Source organism: Pseudopipra pipra, chromosome 4 (assembly GCF_036250125.1).
Source record: "Pseudopipra pipra isolate bDixPip1 chromosome 4, bDixPip1.hap1, whole genome shotgun sequence".
NCBI classification, from domain to species: domain Eukaryota; kingdom Metazoa; phylum Chordata; class Aves; order Passeriformes; family Pipridae; genus Pseudopipra; species Pseudopipra pipra.
The window spans coordinates 15040240-15059816 of record NC_087552.1 but is presented as its reverse complement, the minus strand read 5'-3'; the positions used below and the strand labels follow the sequence as shown (position 1 = coordinate 15059816).

The 19577-nt window shown below is 52.1% G+C and overlaps 1 protein-coding gene across 1 annotated transcript; it reads right to left on the bottom strand.

The window, feature by feature from the left end:
- Positions 1 to 15624: 15624 nt before the first annotated feature.
- Positions 15625 to 17514, bottom strand: POU4F2 (POU class 4 homeobox 2). Its single transcript, XM_064651723.1, has 2 exons — positions 17120 to 17514; positions 15625 to 16672 (listed from the first exon to the last, which is right to left on the bottom strand). Exons 1-2 carry the CDS (start codon positions 17414 to 17416, stop codon positions 15731 to 15733), a joined length of 1239 nt encoding a protein of 412 aa, XP_064507793.1. The 5' UTR covers positions 17417 to 17514; the 3' UTR covers positions 15625 to 15730.
- Positions 17515 to 19577: the final 2063 nt, after the last annotated feature.

The following is a 19577-nucleotide window of genomic DNA, read 5'->3' as shown; positions in this document are numbered from 1 at the left end:
GAAAAAGTAGATCGTAACTGCAAGAAACAATAATATACATGTAAAAATGCAAGAAATAGGTAAAAGTCTTGAGCAGTTATGTGAGGTTCAGCTATTATATATGAGGTGAGAACTCATCAGCCTTCAGAAATGGTGCACATGAAGGACTTTGTCCTGAGATTTGGTCAGGTATTTCTGAAGACAGCTCCTACAAAGAAGAGAATGAGGACTTCTTGGGGTTTTTTAAACAACTATGTGTCTTGTTTGACAGCATAACTTCATAGCATCTCTATATTTGCCACACAAATGCTTACAGGTAGATAGAATGCATGTGCTGTCTTTGAAGATAAACATGTTAATGAATATTTCCATGTGTGAGTCTTCTTTTGACGCAGGCATATCACTGAAGAGTGACACTGAGCACAGAGGAGCCCAGGAGCTGTGATGGAGATAGACTTCTCTTTCTAAACATTGAAGGTTTAGTTTTTAAAAGTACAGAATAAAAGCTCAGAATGGCTGTTGGTGAAGCAAGCTCTCAAGCAGAGGAGGAGAAAGAGATTCCTTCAGTTGAAAGCCTGCTGTTTAAACTTAACTCATCTGTGGGATGGACAAAGTGAGCCCCAGATTCATAGCCACTTGCTGCAACGCTGGCTTGGAGGGATTAATCTCGGTAGGTGAGAAGGCAGTTGAGTAACTACAATCCCAACCCCATCCCTGCCAAATGAGTAGGTTTGTCTCACCAAGGTTAACAATGTGTGTTTTGTTACCACATGAAAGGCAGACAGACAACTTTCCAGCACAGCTGACCTGTGTGAGATGGGAAGTGCTGGCTATGACTCTGCCTCTCTGGGAACTCAGGGTCTGCAGCCCCTGAAGAATTACTCAGGCTCTATGTAGGATCCCAGAGTGGGTGGGGGCGAAGTCTCAAGTTGTCCCAGCAGCTACACATTCTCCAGCTCAGTTCTGCAGCTTGGTCACCTGCAGCAGGGATGACATGGGACAGAAAACCAGTAGACAACAGATTTTCAGTAGCACATGGACAACTGGGAGACTGGGAGTTCGAGCATCCTAGGAGTGTCTGGGAGTGGCAATAGCTGCTGGCTCCCACTCAGCTCCAAATCCAAATCTAGGATTGCTATCTCCTGCACCAGACAGATGGATGAGAGGTAAGCCTTGTCTCTGGGAGGCAGGTTCCTCCAACACCAGCTCTTGTAACTGTCCCACTTCCTGATCTGGGACATACTTATCCATATACAGAGGTAAATCACCTTTGAAAGGCTCTTACCTCCTACACTGAGCAATTCTATCCCTGGCAACATTGCTCCTGGGTCTTCCTGGACTGTTTCAGAAAACATTGTCCCATCTGGCCACAAGTTCACAGTTTGTAATTGTAGTAACTTAAATCTGGACTTAACCACAGCAGTGCCCTTAAAAACATTTTCAAAGAGCCCTCCCTGAAGCATGGTGGTCACTGTTATTTTCTCCTGTTTTCTTTCATAAGAGCTATCTGCCTTCCGGCTCCTCAGCGTCAGTTGGCTGAGAAAATTAGACACTCTCCCTTTCCACATGAGTACCAGGAAATCAGTTTCCCTGGCATTGCTGACTGCTTTCTGGGCAGAGTGGGCTCTTGCCAAGCTCACAGTACAGATTAAAACAAAATTTATTTATGATAAGGGAAGTTCGGGATTACCTGGCTTCTGTCTCCAGGCCCCTGGTTGCTTCTCTCTCACAGCAACCCCTTTAACTTTTACATTCTGAATTGCAATGAGCTTTCACGTCTGCTGAGCCCTGATACTCTCAGAGGAGCTCTGAGATATTAGAATATTTTGATGAATTAGAGCCTTTGCTTTTACTTCACCTCTACAAACCTCTGTTCTGGAAGAGCAATATCACCGACGCATTCACACTCTGCAGCGCACTTGGCAGAAATGGCCAAACAACTGCTCAAGGTGGGGACAGTTAAGCAGAAAGGGGTGAGGATTTAAGGCACTTAGGATTCCTCCTGTCACGCTGAATCCTGTTCATGTGAGAGGGACGGAGGGATGAATCTGGCCTTGCAGTGTGGGCTTGTAAAACGTGACTAACACAGTCGGCAGCTCCCTTTGGTGTGAAATGCTTTCTTTCTTAAACGGTAGCAGAGCTCGGGGCCCTACAAAAACAATTCCATCAGTGTTGGCACTGCATACTCTGAATAACTGAGGGGCAACACCCCACCAAAGCTTACTGATGTGTGTGTGGGGAAGGCTCTCATCAGCCAGACAGTTCATAACCCATGTGTGAAACCAGCCTGGACCAAGCCAGTCCAATCTCCTGAAACACAAACCTGCAGGCTGGCAAAGGTGACCATGTCAGGAGCAGGACACACGTCAAGGATCAGTGTGAATATTTTAAGTGCAGTAGAAGCCACTTAAACCATAAGACATGGGAACTGTCTCTAAGATAACTTATGTGTACAAGGCTTGGCACAGTCATAAGGGACCAGGAGTGCTGTGCTGGCACAAGCTGTGCACATCCACACACACCAAACCACCTCAGAGTAGGTGATGTTCAATCAGTGTTGCTGGTTGTGGTCACTCATATAACTCATGGTCTAGGTTTTTTTACTCTGTGTTCCTGATTAGAAAATTCAGGACAGTGGAACCTGCCTAGAAAATTAGTGAGACCATCTGTGCCAGAAAACTTGGTAGTTTATACAAAGTAAATAAAAAAACAAGCTGTAACGGTGAGGAAAGTAGAAGAATAAAAAAACTAAACTAATATATTTGCAAAAAGCATGCTTGCCTGAGTCACCTGCACTGTTTCTCCCAGATCCCACGTCCCACTGTAGGGAGCTGGAGTATTTCCATCAGTGAGACAATGCACTTTTCCCTTGAAAGCTGCTGGGTTTAATCTCACCATCAGATGCTGTGATTCATTTCTGCAGTCCCGGTTGTACGTTTCTTAATATCAGACATGAGTGAAATATCTTCAGGACTGTGAGACTGGAGTTAACTATTTTTTCAAAGGAAAAAGGTGTAGAAATATATAGGTAGTCTTCATCACATCTGAAAGACTCTGTGAAACCAAACCCAGACTCATGTCATGGTATTGAATAAGTAAGCCAGAGGCTCACTAAGTGAGACCTTTGCACCTCTAAAGCAGAGTCAGTTTGGTTCAGTCTCAGTTCAGTCTCATCTCAGAGCATCTGTCCCAGCACACAGCTGCCTGGAAGTGGCCACACCTGGTGAGTGACATCCACATCCCCACAGAGGAGAAGGCCTACACCAGCTACAAGGCTGCGCTGTGTGCTGCATGAATTCATCCTCCACAACATGAGTGGATGAAAAGTTTCATGTAATAGTTTAGGGTTTCTCTCCTATGAGACCAGTGCTTGTACATAGTCTGCTTTAAATAAAGTCATCATGTGCATTGTCTCAAACTATTGCATAGGTCAAGACTTAGTCCTTCTGAGAACTGTGTTCAATGAAGACAAGACGAAGCTCTTTTACTTTTCCCTCTGGTTTCTGAGCCTTTGAAGGCTGTTCAAGGTGTATGCTAAAGCTCCTTCCTGCAACAGCTTTCCTGTAACAGAAGGACAGGTCAGCTCTTGACTCCTGAAGCAAAGGCTTCAAAGTCTCCAAGGTATTGCAAGCTGAACTAAAAATCTGCATGTGGCAGCCCTGAATTATGTGTCATGACACCACTGCTTCCTGATGGCTGTGCTGCCTTTTGAATTTTTACCTGTAAATCATCTTCAACACCTTTGAAACACAAGTGTTTGTAGTGGTGCCATGAGCTGAAAAGGTTTATTTCATAGTTTAAAGCGATCCTGCCATCTTTAGCTGTTCTTTTGCATCCCTGCATGGTGATAACCCATCTGGGGGTAAGTACTTTCCGTGATTTTGCCTGGTTTGCCATGACCAGTTCCATGGTTGGGAGCCTGATTCTCTTTTCTTATCATTTTCCACATACAGCATTGCAGCATTTAAAAAAAAATCTGTTTTCAGGTAGGTGGATGTTCACACCAGAACTCAGTCAGAATCTGACTCCCCAGCAGAAAGGCTTTGGGTTGAGACCCAAATACAAATTACAGTAAATCTGATATTTATGAGCCTGCTGTGTTCTTTTCCCATTTGCACTTTCTTCCCCACTTTTCCTTACACCTGTTTGCTTCCTTTTCTACTTCATTCAAAGTCTCCCCTCTGTCTTCACAATTTCAATTAACATTTGGTTCTGCAGAACTCAATTCACCCGCTCCTCATTTCTCCTGCCAAAACATTGTCATGTGCAGTTTCCTCTTTATGAGGAGCCACCATCTCCTTTCTCTGACCACCTGAAACCACTGACTGACCAAAGGTGAGCCACCAGAACGATAGTGGGTTTGTTTGCACTGTGAGGAAAAATGAAACTGTTCTGTACTGCTGAAAAGCGAATGCAGAACTTGGCTTTCTGCACAGGAAAAGTGGGTAAGGTCTCTTTATCTGTGTTTATTCTTGACTTCACAACTGTTTTCCCCTGTTTGCAGGTGTCAGCAACATTTGAGACAGCAGGATTTGCTCTGTATTGCTATAGCCTGGATTTTGGTCTGTCTAGTTTGCTTCATAGCTTTCCTTTGTTTTATCCTTGCCTGCCAAATGAAGACTTGATTCAGATGAGAAGTAAAGATGATGAGCTATTTCAAATTAAACTTTGCTGCAAACATCTGATTTGTAAAAATTCCATCACAACCTCAAGAAGAATGAAGGTACTCAAGCCTATAATATCACTGATCTCTGTACACCAGCTGCTGCTAAATGCCTTCCAAACTCTGCCCTTCTGAAACTTGGACCTTCATCTTCAGGCCTGGCTGTGGGCTGTGCTAGTGGATCTGTGGATCAGAGCAACCCAAACAGTTGTAAACTGGTAGTGCTTTTACCCAGTATCATCCACAACTGCCTCCCCATTAATGCTCTCTGCCTGGAAGCACCCTGACGTCTCCTTAATAGGGGTTAGCATTATTTATAGCGATTTACAGGTGTGCTGCTAAAAGATGGAACTGTAAATCACCTCAAATGTTGTTCCATGATGAAGTGCCTCTACATTATTTAAGAAATTGTCCCAATGTGACTGAACGATGCACAATGGAAAAACTTGCCACAGAAATGTGATATTGAAAAGGCCACAATGCTGCATATTTAGTTAAGATTTGTAATTGCAATTTACGTTCTCGTGGCAGTTTTGTACTCCAGGAGTATTTCCAGCTGCAGCAAAGTGGGGTACCTCTAACCAGGGGTTGTCAGCAGGGCAATACAATGACTTGTTATGTGACACTGTTATGCAGCTGGCTTTGCAGAGGTATTTGGCACAAAAAATATCCAGTTGCACGTGCGTGTTTTAGTTACAGCTTACTGCCTAGGGTGTAAGGTAGCAATGTGTTTTTACAGTGTATGAGAGTGATTCTGCCTCAGTAGAAAGAAGATTGAAGTGTGATGAAATGCCAGCCAAAAATGCCTACAGGTACCTCGAAATAAAGAACTACACATGTTCTGAGATGTTAGTTTATCGTATTTGCCCTTAATCTGAGCACAGCGCTTTCCCAGATCAAGGGGAGGCTTGTAATTTTGAAGTGATGGGAAAGGTGGAGCAACGTCTTCTTCCTAGAAATTCTGGACTGAAAATGAACCACATTCATTGTTATAATAGTCCTTTCTCCCATATTTGCAGGTGATTTTTCCTCCTTCAGATGTGCAGGTACCATTATGTGATCAATGGCTTCTGATTTTTCTCTACTCAACAAGGGACTGTTTAAAGGTTGTCATGCCTAAAACATGCACCCAGTTGAAATCTCACTGGGTGAGGTCTGACACAAAACCTAACAGAGCAGCCCAGTCAGCTGCTGATTTCCTCTGGGCAAGAAAACTTGTCTGCAAACACCCATAAGGGCAAAAAACAGAAGAAGAGATCTGGAGGGGTGAAGGGAGGTTTGGTGTCAGTGCTTCCTTCACAGGGATTCAGGGTTTGGAGGTGCATGAGTCAAAGGGTCTTTTTCTTAAGATGAGAAACAAACAGCCCCAGCAGTGCCCCTGTTGCTTTTTAAGGAGTGACTTTATTTTTTCAATTTAACCTTTTCACTTTTCCCAGTTAAATTTTAACACCAGTCAGAGCTCTCTTGATGTGAAGTCCAAGACCTTCTAAAACTATGGGTAAGGATGTTTAAAATGTTACAACAGAAATGAGGTGTCTCATTTTTCTGTGGGTAACAGGGCTGTTTGTGTTCATCTTATAAAACCAAAAAAAGTCAGTCCATTGGGATGCAGCATTAAATACACTGTCACTCCCCCCCAGCCTGGATTTTCCCTTTTCTCCTTGCTCTCTTCCACTGGTTGCCACTGCTACTGCTGTTTGAAACTGTGACATGTATGAAACGGGACTATTGCAGCACACATAAGCCTTGGATCTTGGACCATGTGTTTCCTTCACAGAGCACCACTGGCACTAGAAACCTTGTCAGTGATGTGTTTTGCAAAGACAAATAAATAAATAAAGGAGCAAATGAAAATGTCATATACATAAATATGCCACAATAAGTTTAGTCTTTGGATCAAAGTGCTCAAAATGACACAGCTTTGAAACAGAAAGGTAGGAATCAAAATTACACATCCCTGCGTATCAGCTCGGGTGCCAGCTGTTTAACTGAGGCGTACATGCTGTGGCTGATTAAATGAAAACATTTTAACAGCTGTCCAAAGAAGTAAAATCCTCTCCCCATCTTCCCAGGACTGCCTCGTGCACCATCCCCATGGGCTGCCCGGGAGAGCAGCCACTTGGATCCATCCTGTACCTGCCCTGTCCCTGCTCATTGGCACCCGTGTGGGGGCCGCCGGGCATACAGGGCTGCTCTGGGATCATCCAAAGGACAAGAAATAAGATCCTTGGCAAGGTCTGAACCTCACTGAGCAGTGGTGCCATTGACTGGCAAACCCGCGTGTGGGCAAGAGCCCCTGGGCAGCCTGGCTCTAATCCAGGCTATTCAATGAGTTAAAAGTAATGCTGGCTGGTTCGGGGGCACAAAGCGGCTCAGCAGGTTGAGGGAAGAGGCACCGGTTTTCATATCCAGGCCAAACACAGCCCGACCTCCCCAGCAGGGAAGAGGCTTTATTGAAGAGAGAAAGCTTTAGGTAAGTGGTGGGTGGTCTCTGGTGGCTGTATCCCTGCCAGTCCACAGAACCAGCTGGGAGCCATTCTCCAGCCTGGGGCCAAGCAGCACTGCGTGACTGCTAATTCCCTTCCTCTCTTCCCCTGCCTCCCCGAAGCTGTGTGGGCACAACCAAACGGCCTGTTTGGAGCAGATAATGTCCCCAGCCCGTGGCCAACCATTGCATTGGCTCCAGACAGCACTGTGAAGGCAGAGCCATCCGTGGCCAGGCTGGTGTCCTGTCCTGCTTCATTCCCTGGAGTAGGCACAGCCAGGAGGCGCTGACCTGTGATGCTAGCCTGGGGTCTGGGAGGGCTGTACTGGGTGGCTTCCCAGGGATCCCATGCCCTCAACTACACTGGGAGGATAGTGACACACTTCTTGTAGTGCAAAAGTTGCCACAAGCCCCAACTGGGGGTTAATGGTGTCCTCAGCAGGGCACCATCTGGGCTGTATCAGCTGTTACCACTCTTCAACACCCCAGCCATGGGAGGTATTTCCCCAGCCTTCGTGAGCAGACAAGGGATTAACCTGGACAAAGAGACAGGGACCAGATAGATCACTGCTCCACCAGCCCCAGCCCACCACTGACATCCACCTCAAGTCTGCCTGCCAATGGAAGCTGAAAGGAAGAGTGGTTTACATTGCAACCAGGTGAGAAGGTAACAGGCAGCCACCCCAGCCATCACAGCTGAGCTGCATCCATTAGCAAGGGGATCCTAGCTGAGCCTCCCCCAGGGAGTGATACCTCTTCTCTGTGAGGAAGGGCCAGTAGGAACAGTTTGTGGGCATCTTTGCATAATGTATTAAAGTACAAGAAACTTGGGAGAGTTGCTATCAAGCACCAGGCATATACATTCACATTTTTAAACACGCTGCATTTTGAGAATGTATTCTTAAAGAATCTGTATTTCTAAAATGAAGAGCAATCAGGAAAGAAATTTTACAAGTCAGGATTGTAAAAACTATTTCAAAATGTGATATCTTTTCCCTTTCTTTTTACACAGCATCTGCTCTGTGTAAGAGTGTGTGTATGTGTGCACCTGTGGGATGGAGGCTTTTATTATGCTGAGGTTTGCACAAGCCCTCCTCATCCCACTTTTCTTTGGCCCGTGGCACTTCATGCTGCTGCCTGCTGGCTGTTGCCACACTTGTCACTGCCAGAAGGCCCCCAAGAGTCACAACCATGAGCAGGGTGCACACAGGACATGGTTCATTCACTGATGCACATGCACAAGTTCTGCCCACAAAATATAGCAAGAAATGGAACTGCTTTTCACTTTCTTAAAAGCTGCCATCACTACTGCCATAAAATGTTGTCATTGTCATAACATGATTTTCCATGGCTTCCCCCCCCCGGCTGGCATGGGCAAGCCTATCTTTGACACCATGTTTTTAATGGTTTTATTAAACACAGACAAAGCTACCTCCTTGTAAAATGCCCTCCCCAAAAAATGTATGTACTCGATGTTAAGTTTATCCCACCTACTTTCACAGCTTTCCCTCCAAAGTAACGTGGTGACACAGGCAAGAGAAAAGCTGTGATGGTTCTGAACGAGAAGATGGGTAAGAAAGGGCTTTCCACCATGCAGTAAGCCTTTCTCAAATCCAGCAGGCCACGCACACCCCAAGAGGACTCCATCCCCAAATGCCACATGCAAAAGCACAAGGCAAACACAGGCCAGCCACGTGCGGGACAGCAAGTGACATGTCCTGTATGCTCCTGGTGGTAATAACTATGGGCACATCTGCAAGTACAATTCAACATGTCGACCTCAGGCTGTCTGGTGGCTCTTCATGTTTTTGCCCACCCAGGGTGGTGGTTTTGCTCATTGTCCTGAGGGCATCAGGGACCAGCACAGTGGTGGTGGCTCTAGGACAGGTCTCATGTTGCAGGCAATGACCCTGCAACGTGCAGAAGGTGTATGCAGCTCTTCAGGAGCAGCCCTCTCTCATGTGGGGGCCAGGGCTGTAAGCACCCACACTGCACCGATGGGGCCCTCCCCGAGCTCACTGCCCAAGAGCTAAGGAGGGTTGAATGTGGCCGTGTGCCTGCTTATACATGACACTCCTGGCAAACGTTCCCACGGGTGTCAGCGTGTCTCTGGGACCGTGCAGGGAGCTAAATACCCGTTTGACACAGGCAAAAGGCCACTTGGAGCCTCTGAGGGGGGGGGGGGAGGTGTTGGGCTGCAGTGGGCTTTGAAAGGCTGCTGATACCTGCACCAGTCCCCTTTGCAACAACCCCCTCTGCCCTGGCCCTTGACCTGGACACTCTGGGGGTTCCGAGAGCAAAGAGGCCTTTCTGATGGGTGGTGAATCCCTTCCCGAATTGCCAGCGCACTCCCCACCGCGGTCCGGGCACCCCTCACCAGAGCCTCGGGGCGGGCGCTGCGGGTCTCCGTGTCTCATCCCTGCGGGGCACCGGCCCCGTCGCACGCCTGTCACCGCCGCCTCCTCCACGTTATTTACATCCGTCTTTAGCAGTCTAATTACCCGCTTTATTGCTTTCGCCCGGGGGAAGCCCGGGGACGGCGGCGCAGGGGAGGACCCTCCCCGCCAGCCCCCGCTCCGCACCGCACCGCCCGGGGGAAGGGGGAGGACATAGAGCTCAGCCGGGCTGCCCCCTCAAACACCTGGTTCTGGCAGGATTTCGGGAGGGGAGGGGCCGAGCAGGGCTCGGAGGCGGCCGGGACGCCCTCCGGGGGGGGGGGGGGGCGGAGGGCGCTGCCCCACAGCCCGCCCTCGAGGGGCGGCTCCGGCGTGGTGCACCAACGGAGGGGAAAAAAAGCGACAGGATACATGGATTTTCAGATAAGCAGCGGAGGTAATTTATTGGCCTTTATGCTCTTCCGATGGAGTGGGGGAGAGGTGGCGGAATCGTGTCTGCACATCATTAAACGGGTTTACTCCCCGTCAGCCAAAAGAAGTTCCCCCCTCCCCCCGCTCCACCAAGGAGGCTCGTCCCAGGCCAGGCCCCGACGCCACGGTGAGGGGCCACCGCGCCGGGGGTGCTGCTCCCACAGCCCCGGGAGGAGCCCCAACCTCTCTCCCCGCTCATCCAGGTTGTCCGCGGCGCGCTCGTTCTTCCAAACTCATCTAAATTACATCAATAACAGAGCGCACTCTTTAATGAGCTCTCAACTTTAAAGACTTGAAGGATATTAACAAGCCGCTTGACAAATGGTGCTTAGAAGCACATTAAAGACGCTGCTAATGGAGCGCATAATGACGGCTAATTTTCGATCAGATATAAATTAGAGCCCCAACAGTTATTTGCCTTAAGGACTTTATGTAAATGATCCTGTTCTGTATAAACGGGGAGGCGAGCCCAGCCCAGCCCCGCCGCGCCGGAGAGCGGTGCCGCAGCCCGACGGGGCGCACAACCCCCCCCCGCCCCACCGCCGCGCAAACAGCGCGGGGCATCCGCGCCCGCACCGCCGCCGCCCTCGTTTCCTGGGGGGGGAGAAGGAGGAGCAGGAGGCCCAAGGCTCGTCCCGCTCTGGGGCTGGTCGCGGGGGGGGGGGAACAGTGCCCAGCGCCCGCGGAGGCCCGGCCGGGCAGCGCTGTCCCCGTGGAGGGCTGGGACAGGGGCAGGGGTGGGGGCCCATCTGCGGAGCCGCATCCCGCACACACACACACAAGCTCCCGGGGCTGTCCCAGCTGCCGCCCGGAGAGCTGCGAGCGCCTCTTTTCTTCCTTCGTTGTTTTGGTTCGGGAGGGCTTGTGGCGAGTTTTGGGGCAGGTTGTTTCTTTGGGTTGTTTGGGGGGGTTTTTCCTATTTCTTGCTTTTAATTTATTTTTTTTTTTGTCAACAAGTGCCAGCTGGGGGCCCAGCCCCGGGCCAGGGAAGGCGTGACCTACCCCGCGCAGGGGCCGCGGCTCCAGACCGCCCACTCCCGGCCTTGCCCGTCCCCCGGGATGCTCCCGCACGGAAGAGCCGTGTCAGCAGGTCAGCAACGCCCCTGTCGTGGGAAGGGGGTCCCGGCTGTCTGGGGGAACCCGCGGATTTTCCTTGGGGATTTTTCGGCTGTGATTCATGTTATATCCCCCACCTGCCCGCCCCGCTGACTTGCGGGGTGTCCTCCTCTTCCCTCCAAAATTCTCGTTTACCTTTGCGGGGCGCGCTGAGCCGCCCCTATGCCGCTATCCCCTCCTGCGCCGCCGGGCTCCCTCCTCCGGGAGGGCTCGGGGGTCTCACCTGCCAAAACAACAATAACAATAAAGGAGGGAGGGAAACGTTGCCCCCTCGTCCTCCCCGGCCCGGTTACCGCGCCGGGACCACGAACCAATCGGGCTGCCCTGAGAATCCGCGGCTGCTGGGGTCTGCCCCGAGACAGGATTTGGGAAGCAACAAACGACGGCTCGCTCTCACCCTTAGCAGTGCAGGGATCGGGGGCGGGAAGGGGCGCGGGGGTTGCGCGGGCGCGGAGGGCCGTACTCACCCGGGCGGCCCCGGGGCTGCGCCTCCTGCTCCGTGCTCGCCGCCCCGATCCATCGATTTGTTCCTGGAAAAACGTGGCGCATTCTTATAGCAGCTAGGAGCAATTAATATTGCATTAACCCTATTTAAAAAAAAAAAAAAAAAAAAAAAAAAGAAAGAAAGAAAGAAAAAAAAAAAAAAAAGAAGGAAAGGGGAAAACCCGCACCCTGGCAAAGCCATCTATTATTAACGCGAGGGTAATTGGAGACCCGAGACGTGGGTGTGTGCGTGTCGTGGGGCAAGGCAGGCAAACACAGGCGTGACAGTGTGGCGGGAAGGAAGGGGAGCCGAGGGTGGCTAATATTTAATTTCAGGTCTGTGGTTTTCTAATTCGAGATTAAAAGCAGTCACGTCTTTGAAGCCAGACACTTGGTGTAAATGTACAGTTAAAATATTCTATTCCACAGTCCCCAGACAGAGCTCTGCTACTCCCAGGCTTCATTAAATTTTAATTATCATCCCAGACTGGAGCAAGGAAAGAGGGGGAAGACTGTCCACCTAATTGCAATTGATAAAGGCAAAGAAGCCGAGATATTTTTCCTTGCCATGCACGCACAGCACTTGTTTTTGTTGTTGTTGTTGTTTTAATGCGGGCAAAGCCCGGCGAGTGCAGCGTGAGCACCTCCACCTATAAATCTGCTGTTTACAAAAGATGCACGTGAAGGAAAGCCGGGAAGTGATGCTATAGATGGGTGTTGGGGGGAAGGGGGGGTGCATTAGCTCTTGGAGAAGCTGGCGAAAGATCAACGGAAGGGACAGGAACCCTCTCATTAGAGCTCGTCAGCTTATTGTCTCCCAAAACAAAGCCCGCCAGTGCCTCGGTCTTTCCCTGCCCGGGCAGCGGAGGGGCTGCCCTGGCGCCCGCCCCGGTTCTCTCGGATCCCAGGCACCTCTGCACCCCCACATACCACACGACCCCCTGGCTCTTCCATGCCTTTTCGTTTGTTAATAATGTGCAAGCGTGGGACAGGCAGGTACTGGGAGAAGTCGACTAATTGCCTCAGGTTTTTAATTTGGGAAACTAGAGAGCGATCTATCTCCAGGCAGTAAAAGGTAAAATATAAAACCCACCGCGTTTGCTTTCTAAGCAGCTTCCTATTATCACATCGCCACTTAATTTTATTTCCATTCTCTCCAAGTTAAATAGAAAGCCGAGCTCACAGGGGAGCTGCCATGTGCCTACAGACTGGGGATGTCAAGCAGAGAGACTCACTGTGCAAAGTTAATTTCAATTCCCGAGGAGGATTTCACATTCTCGCTCGCTCTGACCCACAGTAATTAGCTGAGATAACTAATGATTACTTACTTATTCCTTGTAATTATCTGGATTTAATAATTCGCTGTGTAATTTATTAATTCGCCCGTAATAGCCTTTAAGTGAATGGCTCATTTAAGAGGGCGAAGCGGTGGTTCAGGGGCTGTTCGCCTCTTGCTGCCTGCGCCTACTGACGCTCTTGGGGGGGCTCTTTGCTGCTTTCGGGGGTCCTACTGGCCCCTGCCCCCGCCGAGCTCACCCCGGCTCCCTGACCCGCAGCTTTCTTGCTTCTTTCTGCCCCACCTCCCCTCTTCAGAACGACCCCCGCGGAGGTTGCGCGGCAGCCCAGCCCACGGGGAGGGTGCAGGGTGGGGGGCTCGGCGGGGCGCGCAGGGGTGCGCAGGAGGACAGCGCCACCCCTTCCCAAAAAAAGCCGGCAGCCCCGGCCGCGGCTGCAGGAGAAGGCAACCCACGCTGCGCGCCCGCGGGAGCCCTGCGGGGGCCCGCGGGGCTGAACCGCAAGGCTGCGGTGGCAACGACGGCAGCGACAGCGACAAGGGCCGGCCGGGGCCGCGGGGAGGGCGGGGGTCGTGTGGATACCGACGGCGACACAGCGCCTGTGCCGGCCGGACCCTGGGACACGAGGCCCTCCTTCCGCGCCCGCGGAGCCGCCGGCACCCTCGGCGTGCTCGGGCGGCTTTGAAGATGCAGCTGGAGCTGGTGGCTGGGCGGAAATATGAATATTTAATAGCGGCTCGTGTATGATCTCCCTACCCCCCTCACCCACCGCCGTCAGTTGTTTTTTTTTTGTTTTGTTTTGTTTTTCCCGGCTTTTGTAAGCGCCACGCAGGGAAATTACTCTTTTCTTCCCCTTTTTTTTTTTATTTTATTTTTTTTTTATTTTCGCGCGTGGTGCGTGCGTGGCACCTTTGCCTCCCTCTTGGCGCTGGAAGGCAGAGCGGCTCGGGGAGTGGGAGCTCTGCCGGGGCACCCCCACACACCCCGGTCTGCCCCCTCCCCACTCACAATCGCAGCCGCTCACCCGCGGGGCGCGGAGCGGAGCTGTCCGTGGTGCTGCCGCTGCACCACCGGCTCTCTCCGGGCCACTCCCCAACCCCGGGCTGCCCCGTTGCGGGGTCCGGGGGCGGCAAACCTCCCCTGCCCGGAGGCGGCGTTGAACTCGGGCAGATGTTGGCGGTGGAAAACAAGAAGCAGCCAAACGCGCTTTTTTTTTTTTTTTTTTTTTTTTTTTTTTTTTTTTTTTTTGCCAATAAAACGTTAAAATCCTTTTTTCCTTTTTTTTTAATGAAAGACAATTTAACAACATTTAAAAATAAATTAGTACATTACTAGGATAAATAAACCTCCTATTAACAGAACAAAACAAAAAAATCCCTCAAACAAAACCCAACGAAATCATGTACAGAACTTAAGACTTCAAACAGTCTCGGATAGAACAGCAATACAGCGAAATCTGTAAGAATATATCTATATGTGCGTCAACGCCAATGAAATATTTACAACACATACAGGTACCCAACCGAGTACCCTCAGTTTATTGTCGTTGTTCCAAAAAGAAATGTACCAAATCGGTTGTGAATTTACAAGCAGTGCAGTCTCGCTCGCTCGCTCCCCTTTCCTACAAATTTTAATTTGGCTTTTCTACAAACAGACTTCCAAAAAGGGACTTTTCTCCGTGGAAAAGTATTGCGATTAAAGGTAATAAATAACCGACCAAATAAATAAATAAATAAATAAATAAATAAATAAATAAGCAATCGGATAGATAAATAAATAACCGAGCCGGTCTGAATGCCGTCGCGATACAGCTTTAAAATCGAGAAAGACGGATATTGTGCTGGCAAGAAACCCGAAGCGACAACCCCCCTGCCCCACGCTGTCACCTACGCGGCCACGTCCTTTCTCGCTTCGGGAGCAGCGTGTGGTGGGGACAATATGGGAATCCCCATTAAATATGTAACACGGTAAACAAATACCTCGGACAGTGAATCAGGCTACACAAATAATGTAGAACATCTACTATAGGGTGCCGACGCCGTACGAATAGGAATACTCGCCAGAGAAATACCTTAGGTTCAGGTGGCAATTTACAAATGGCCAAAAGGGACGTTCAGAAGAAAAGCTCACGTTCATAAATCCTACCAACACAAAATATTTGATTCTCACTAACAATTTTTTTTTTTACTTTTATCAAGACTTAGATTAAAGAGGTGTAATTAATTAGAATGAGCACAAAATGAAGTTGCTAGAGAGATAAATTAATAATTTACAAGGGGTTGTTTGGCAGTAATCTAATAATAGCTTTTGAAGACCAGTGAACACAGCAGGATCAGCTCTTTCCCTAAGCGTTATAACTTCAGAGAAGGAAAAGGATAATAACCACAGTAAAAATATATATATATTTATATATTTATAGTACGCAGTGTAAATGCAGAAAAACCTGCCATCTGTTTTTTTTTTTAAATCATTATTATTATTATTTAAATCAAAATACTTTTGAGACGTCTCTCGCGGCACGAAGCCTCAACTCTAGATTCAAGTTTGGGTCCCGAGAAAGCCATGACATCGTGGCCACCCTGCTGCCACCCGGGCGAGGTCTGTTAGGAATAAAAACCAGCGGTACTTGCCGGGGCGGGTCCGGGCGCGGCTCCGCGGGGAAGTTCCCCCCGAAAGTTGGGCGCGGGGCGGGCGATGGGGTGGGCTGGTGTTGTTTGTTTTGTTTGTTGGTTTTTGTTTGGTTTTTTTGTCTCCTTTCCTTTTTGCTGTTGTTGTTGTTGTTTAATTAATTTTTTTTTGATGACGGTGATGCTGATGCTGTCGATGCTCCTCCGCGGCCGGCTCAGATGCCCGCCGAGTACTTCATGCGCTTCTGCTTCTGGCGCTGGTTGCAGAACCAGACGCGGACCACGTTCTTCTTGAGGTCCAGTTTTTCGGCGATGGCGGCGATCTTCTCGGAGGAGGGCCGGGGCTGGAGGGCGAAATAGGCCTCCAGCGACCGCTTCTCGGGGGCGGCGATGGAGGTCCGCTTGCGCTTCTTCTCCGCGCCACTGAAGAGCTCGGGCTTGGCCAGCTTCTCGCGGTGGGACTTCTCGGCCTCCTCCAGCCACGCCTGCAGGATGGGTTTGAGGGCGATCATGTTGTTGTGGGAGAGGGTGAGGGACTCGAAGCGGCAGATGGTGCTCTGGCTGAGGGAGCCCACCCCGGGGATCTTCAGGTTGGCCAGCGCCGAGCCCACGTCGGCCTGGGTCACCCCCAGCTTGATGCGGCGCTGCTTGAAGCGCTCGGCGAAGGCCTCCAAGTCGCGGGGGTCGGCGTCTACGTCGCTCATGCAGCCCATGTGGGCCGGCAGCCCGTGGGCGTGGGCCATGCCCAGCGCCGCCGGGTGCATGGGGTTCATGCCGGCCATGTGCGGAGCGTGGCCCGGCGTGGAGACCACGGCGCCGTCGGGGGCCGCCATGGCCCCCAGCGCCAGACCCGGCGTCAGGTGCTCCAAGAGTTCCCCCTCCAGCGCTTGGTGGGGCTGGTGGTGGTGGTGGTGGTGATGGTGGTGGTGGTGGTGGGTGCCCGACAGGGCGGACGGGTGGGAGATGGGCACGGAGGAGGAGGAGGCGGCCGAGGTGCAGGGGATGGTGTTCATGGTGTGGTACGTGGCGTCCGGCTTGAAGGGGCTGTGGTGCGGCGGGTGGTGGTGGTGGCTCTTGCTCGGGGAGACGATGTCCACCGCTGCCAGGGCTTCGGCGCGGGCCAGCAGGCTCTCGTCCAGACCGCCGAATATATTGCTCTGCAATTGCAAATAGAAGGCACACATAACGCTCAGCAGGGAATTCGCCTCCCCGCGCACTCCGCCGTGCCACTAAAACCTTCCCAGCATGTTAAAAGAGAAATCCTGGAGAAGGGAGGGGGGGGTGGGGGGGAGGAGAGGAGAAGAGGGAGCGAGCGGGGCGAGGGAGCGGGCGCGGCGCGCAGCCGCTCGCACAGAGGAGCCGCGGCAGGCAGGCAGGCGGGCGGGCGGGCGGACGGACGGACGGACACACACGCACCAGCCGCACGCAGCATCCCAGGTCATAAAAATTAATACGAGCGGCAAGAGCCGCCGCATGCATAAGTTGGGCGAGAGCCCGGCGGCGCCGGATGATTTGCTGCACGGCCATGAAAAAATCATCAGGCGGATCCGGGGGGCCGCCGAGGGGCTCCCCTTAAAGCGGGGCGGCGGGCGGCGGGCACCTACCGGAGGGGCGGGCAGGCAGGCCCGCCGCATCGCCTCCGCGCCGCCGCCGCTGCCGGAGCCCGAGCCGGAGCCGGAGCCGCCGCTGCCGCCGGGGCCGGAGCCGGAGCCGGAGCCGCGTCCGGCGGAGCCGCCGGTGCCGGTGCTGCTGGGGGAGCTGGCGGCGGGGGCGGCGGCGCCGGCGGAGGGGCAGGGCGAGGCGCTGTGCAGGGCCGAGTACTTGGTTTCGTGGAGGCCGCCGCCGCTGCCGCCGCCGTGGGGGAGGCCGAAAGGCTGCTTGCTGCTCAGGGACATCATCATCGTGCTCGCCGCCGCCGCGGCCCGGCCCGCCGGCAGCCGGCCGCTGGAGGAGGGCAGGGGCGCGGGGCCGGGGGCCCGGACTCCCCGGAAAAGCCACAGGAGCCCTGCGCCCCCACCCCCCGAAAAATTTAAAAAAAAAAAAAAATTAAAAAAAAATCCCACTCGGCCCCCCCTCAGCCGGCCGCCCGAGTCCCGCCGGAGACGAGAGGGAGAGGCGGCTCTGACAAGCCGGGGATGCGCGGGAGATGCGCGGGATGCCTCCCGCCCGGCCGCCCCTCCGCCCGGGCGCTCGCCGCCGTCCGCCGCCGCCTCCGCTCCGGCCCTCGCCTCTCGCGAAGTGCCCTCCCCGCCGCCGCGCCGGTGGGTTTTACTCTCTCCCCTCCCTCCCCTCCCCTCTCGCCTGTCACTACAGCCCAACTCCTCGGGAAGGGCCCTCCGCGCCTGCCTCCTCGGCCCTGGCCCCCTCCTCCGCCGCTCCCTGCCCGCCCCCCGCCGCTCCCACGCCCACGCGTGCTCCCGCACTCACCGCCGCGCCGCGCCCCGCCGCCTCCCGGAAAGAGGAGGGAAAAAGCCAAAAACAAGAAAAAAAAAAAAAAAGGGAGGGGAAAGCGACACTCACACACCCCCCCGCCTCAAATCCACTCTCCATGAAGGAAAAATTAAAAAAAAAAAAAAAAGGAAAAGAAAAGTCCCGCGTCCGGCCTCACCAGGAATCCCCAGCCAGAGTGTCCCGCCGCTGCCCTGGCATCGCTCCGGGGGGAGCGGCAGAGGCGGCGGGATGCGCTGGGAGCCGGGCACTGCTCGGGGCAGGAGAGGGAAAGGCCGGGAGCGGCGGCCGGGGTCTGCCCCCACCGGCGTCCCCCATCGGCGGGGAGCCAGAGGGATCCTCCTGCAAAAGCGCACTGCTATCCCGCCAACTTCCCCCGCCTTTCTATTATAGAAAGAAAAAAGGAAAAGAAAAACTAAAAGAGAGAGAAAAGAAATCTGGGAAAGTCAGTTTTCCTGGATGTGGCCGGGTTTATTTCCATGAATTTCACTTTGCAGCAGAAAGGTTAAAATAAGTGCTTAGGTGTTTAATTTCTCACCTAAACAGCAGACTTGGTAATTTTAAGGGAAATAAAAAAAAATTACATTGTATCAGCTCTCACTGTCGCCAGCTCGGAGAAATGAAATAAATCAAAGTTAAAAGCTTGAGTATCATTTAATTATGGCGCGAATAGCGCTTGGAAAGAAGTAGAACAACATCTCTAAACAAATTATGGCCGGGCCAGGAAGGAATTATTAGATTGAAATTTCATTTAGGCTCGGGAGACACAGCGCTTCAATATGTAATCTGTTATGCCTCATCTGATTTGTATGCTTAATTCAGCTTGACGAATTTATTAGTTTTCATAATAGTAAAAAAATTGAGCAGCACTATGGGCTAATGCATTGTGTGTACTATAAATTGTATGTCACCGTTGAAAGGCTGAAGTCTATAGAAATCTTTTATTAATGACAACATAGGAAAGAGGATTTTCTTGCAAGCCTTTAAGGAGTTCATGCCAAACCTCCGCGCTTCGTGTCTCGGTAGGCTATTAACATATCGTCATACTAATTAGGCTACTTCATGAGTGATATAATTTCAAACTTTAAATTATGTTCTAATTAACAAGGGTTGTCCAATTTGCTTAATCTTCAAAAGGCTTTTGGCTTGTCTAATTAGTCTAAAGCATCTAGCATCTCCAACGCCCAAGAAAAGAGCCATCAGTAATATTTTGCGCGTTTTGAGGCGGTCGCGGGCAGAGCCCACGCGGGGCGCGGCCCGCCCGTGGCGGGCAGGGCTGGCAGGGAGGGCATCTGTCCCCCCGCCTCCCTCCGCCGGGGTCCCCGCAGCGCTCCCGGCCGCTCCTGCGCCCCCGCCTCCGCCTCCCCGGCAGCGGCCGCAGCCCTGCGCGCTCCAGCGCGGGCGTGCCAGGAGGTGTGCGGGAGAACAAGGGAAGGATCCCGCTTCCTGGGCGGAAAAAAAAAAGAAAAGAGAAGAAGAAGAAAATACCTCGTTGGCGCGGGGAGGTCCGAGGGCAGCCAGCCTGCCGGGTGCGCAGAGCCGGGGAAGGGGCTCTGCCCGCCCGGCTCTCCGGCTCAACTTTGGTGGAGAGAAACGCGAGGAGGAACCCCCCTC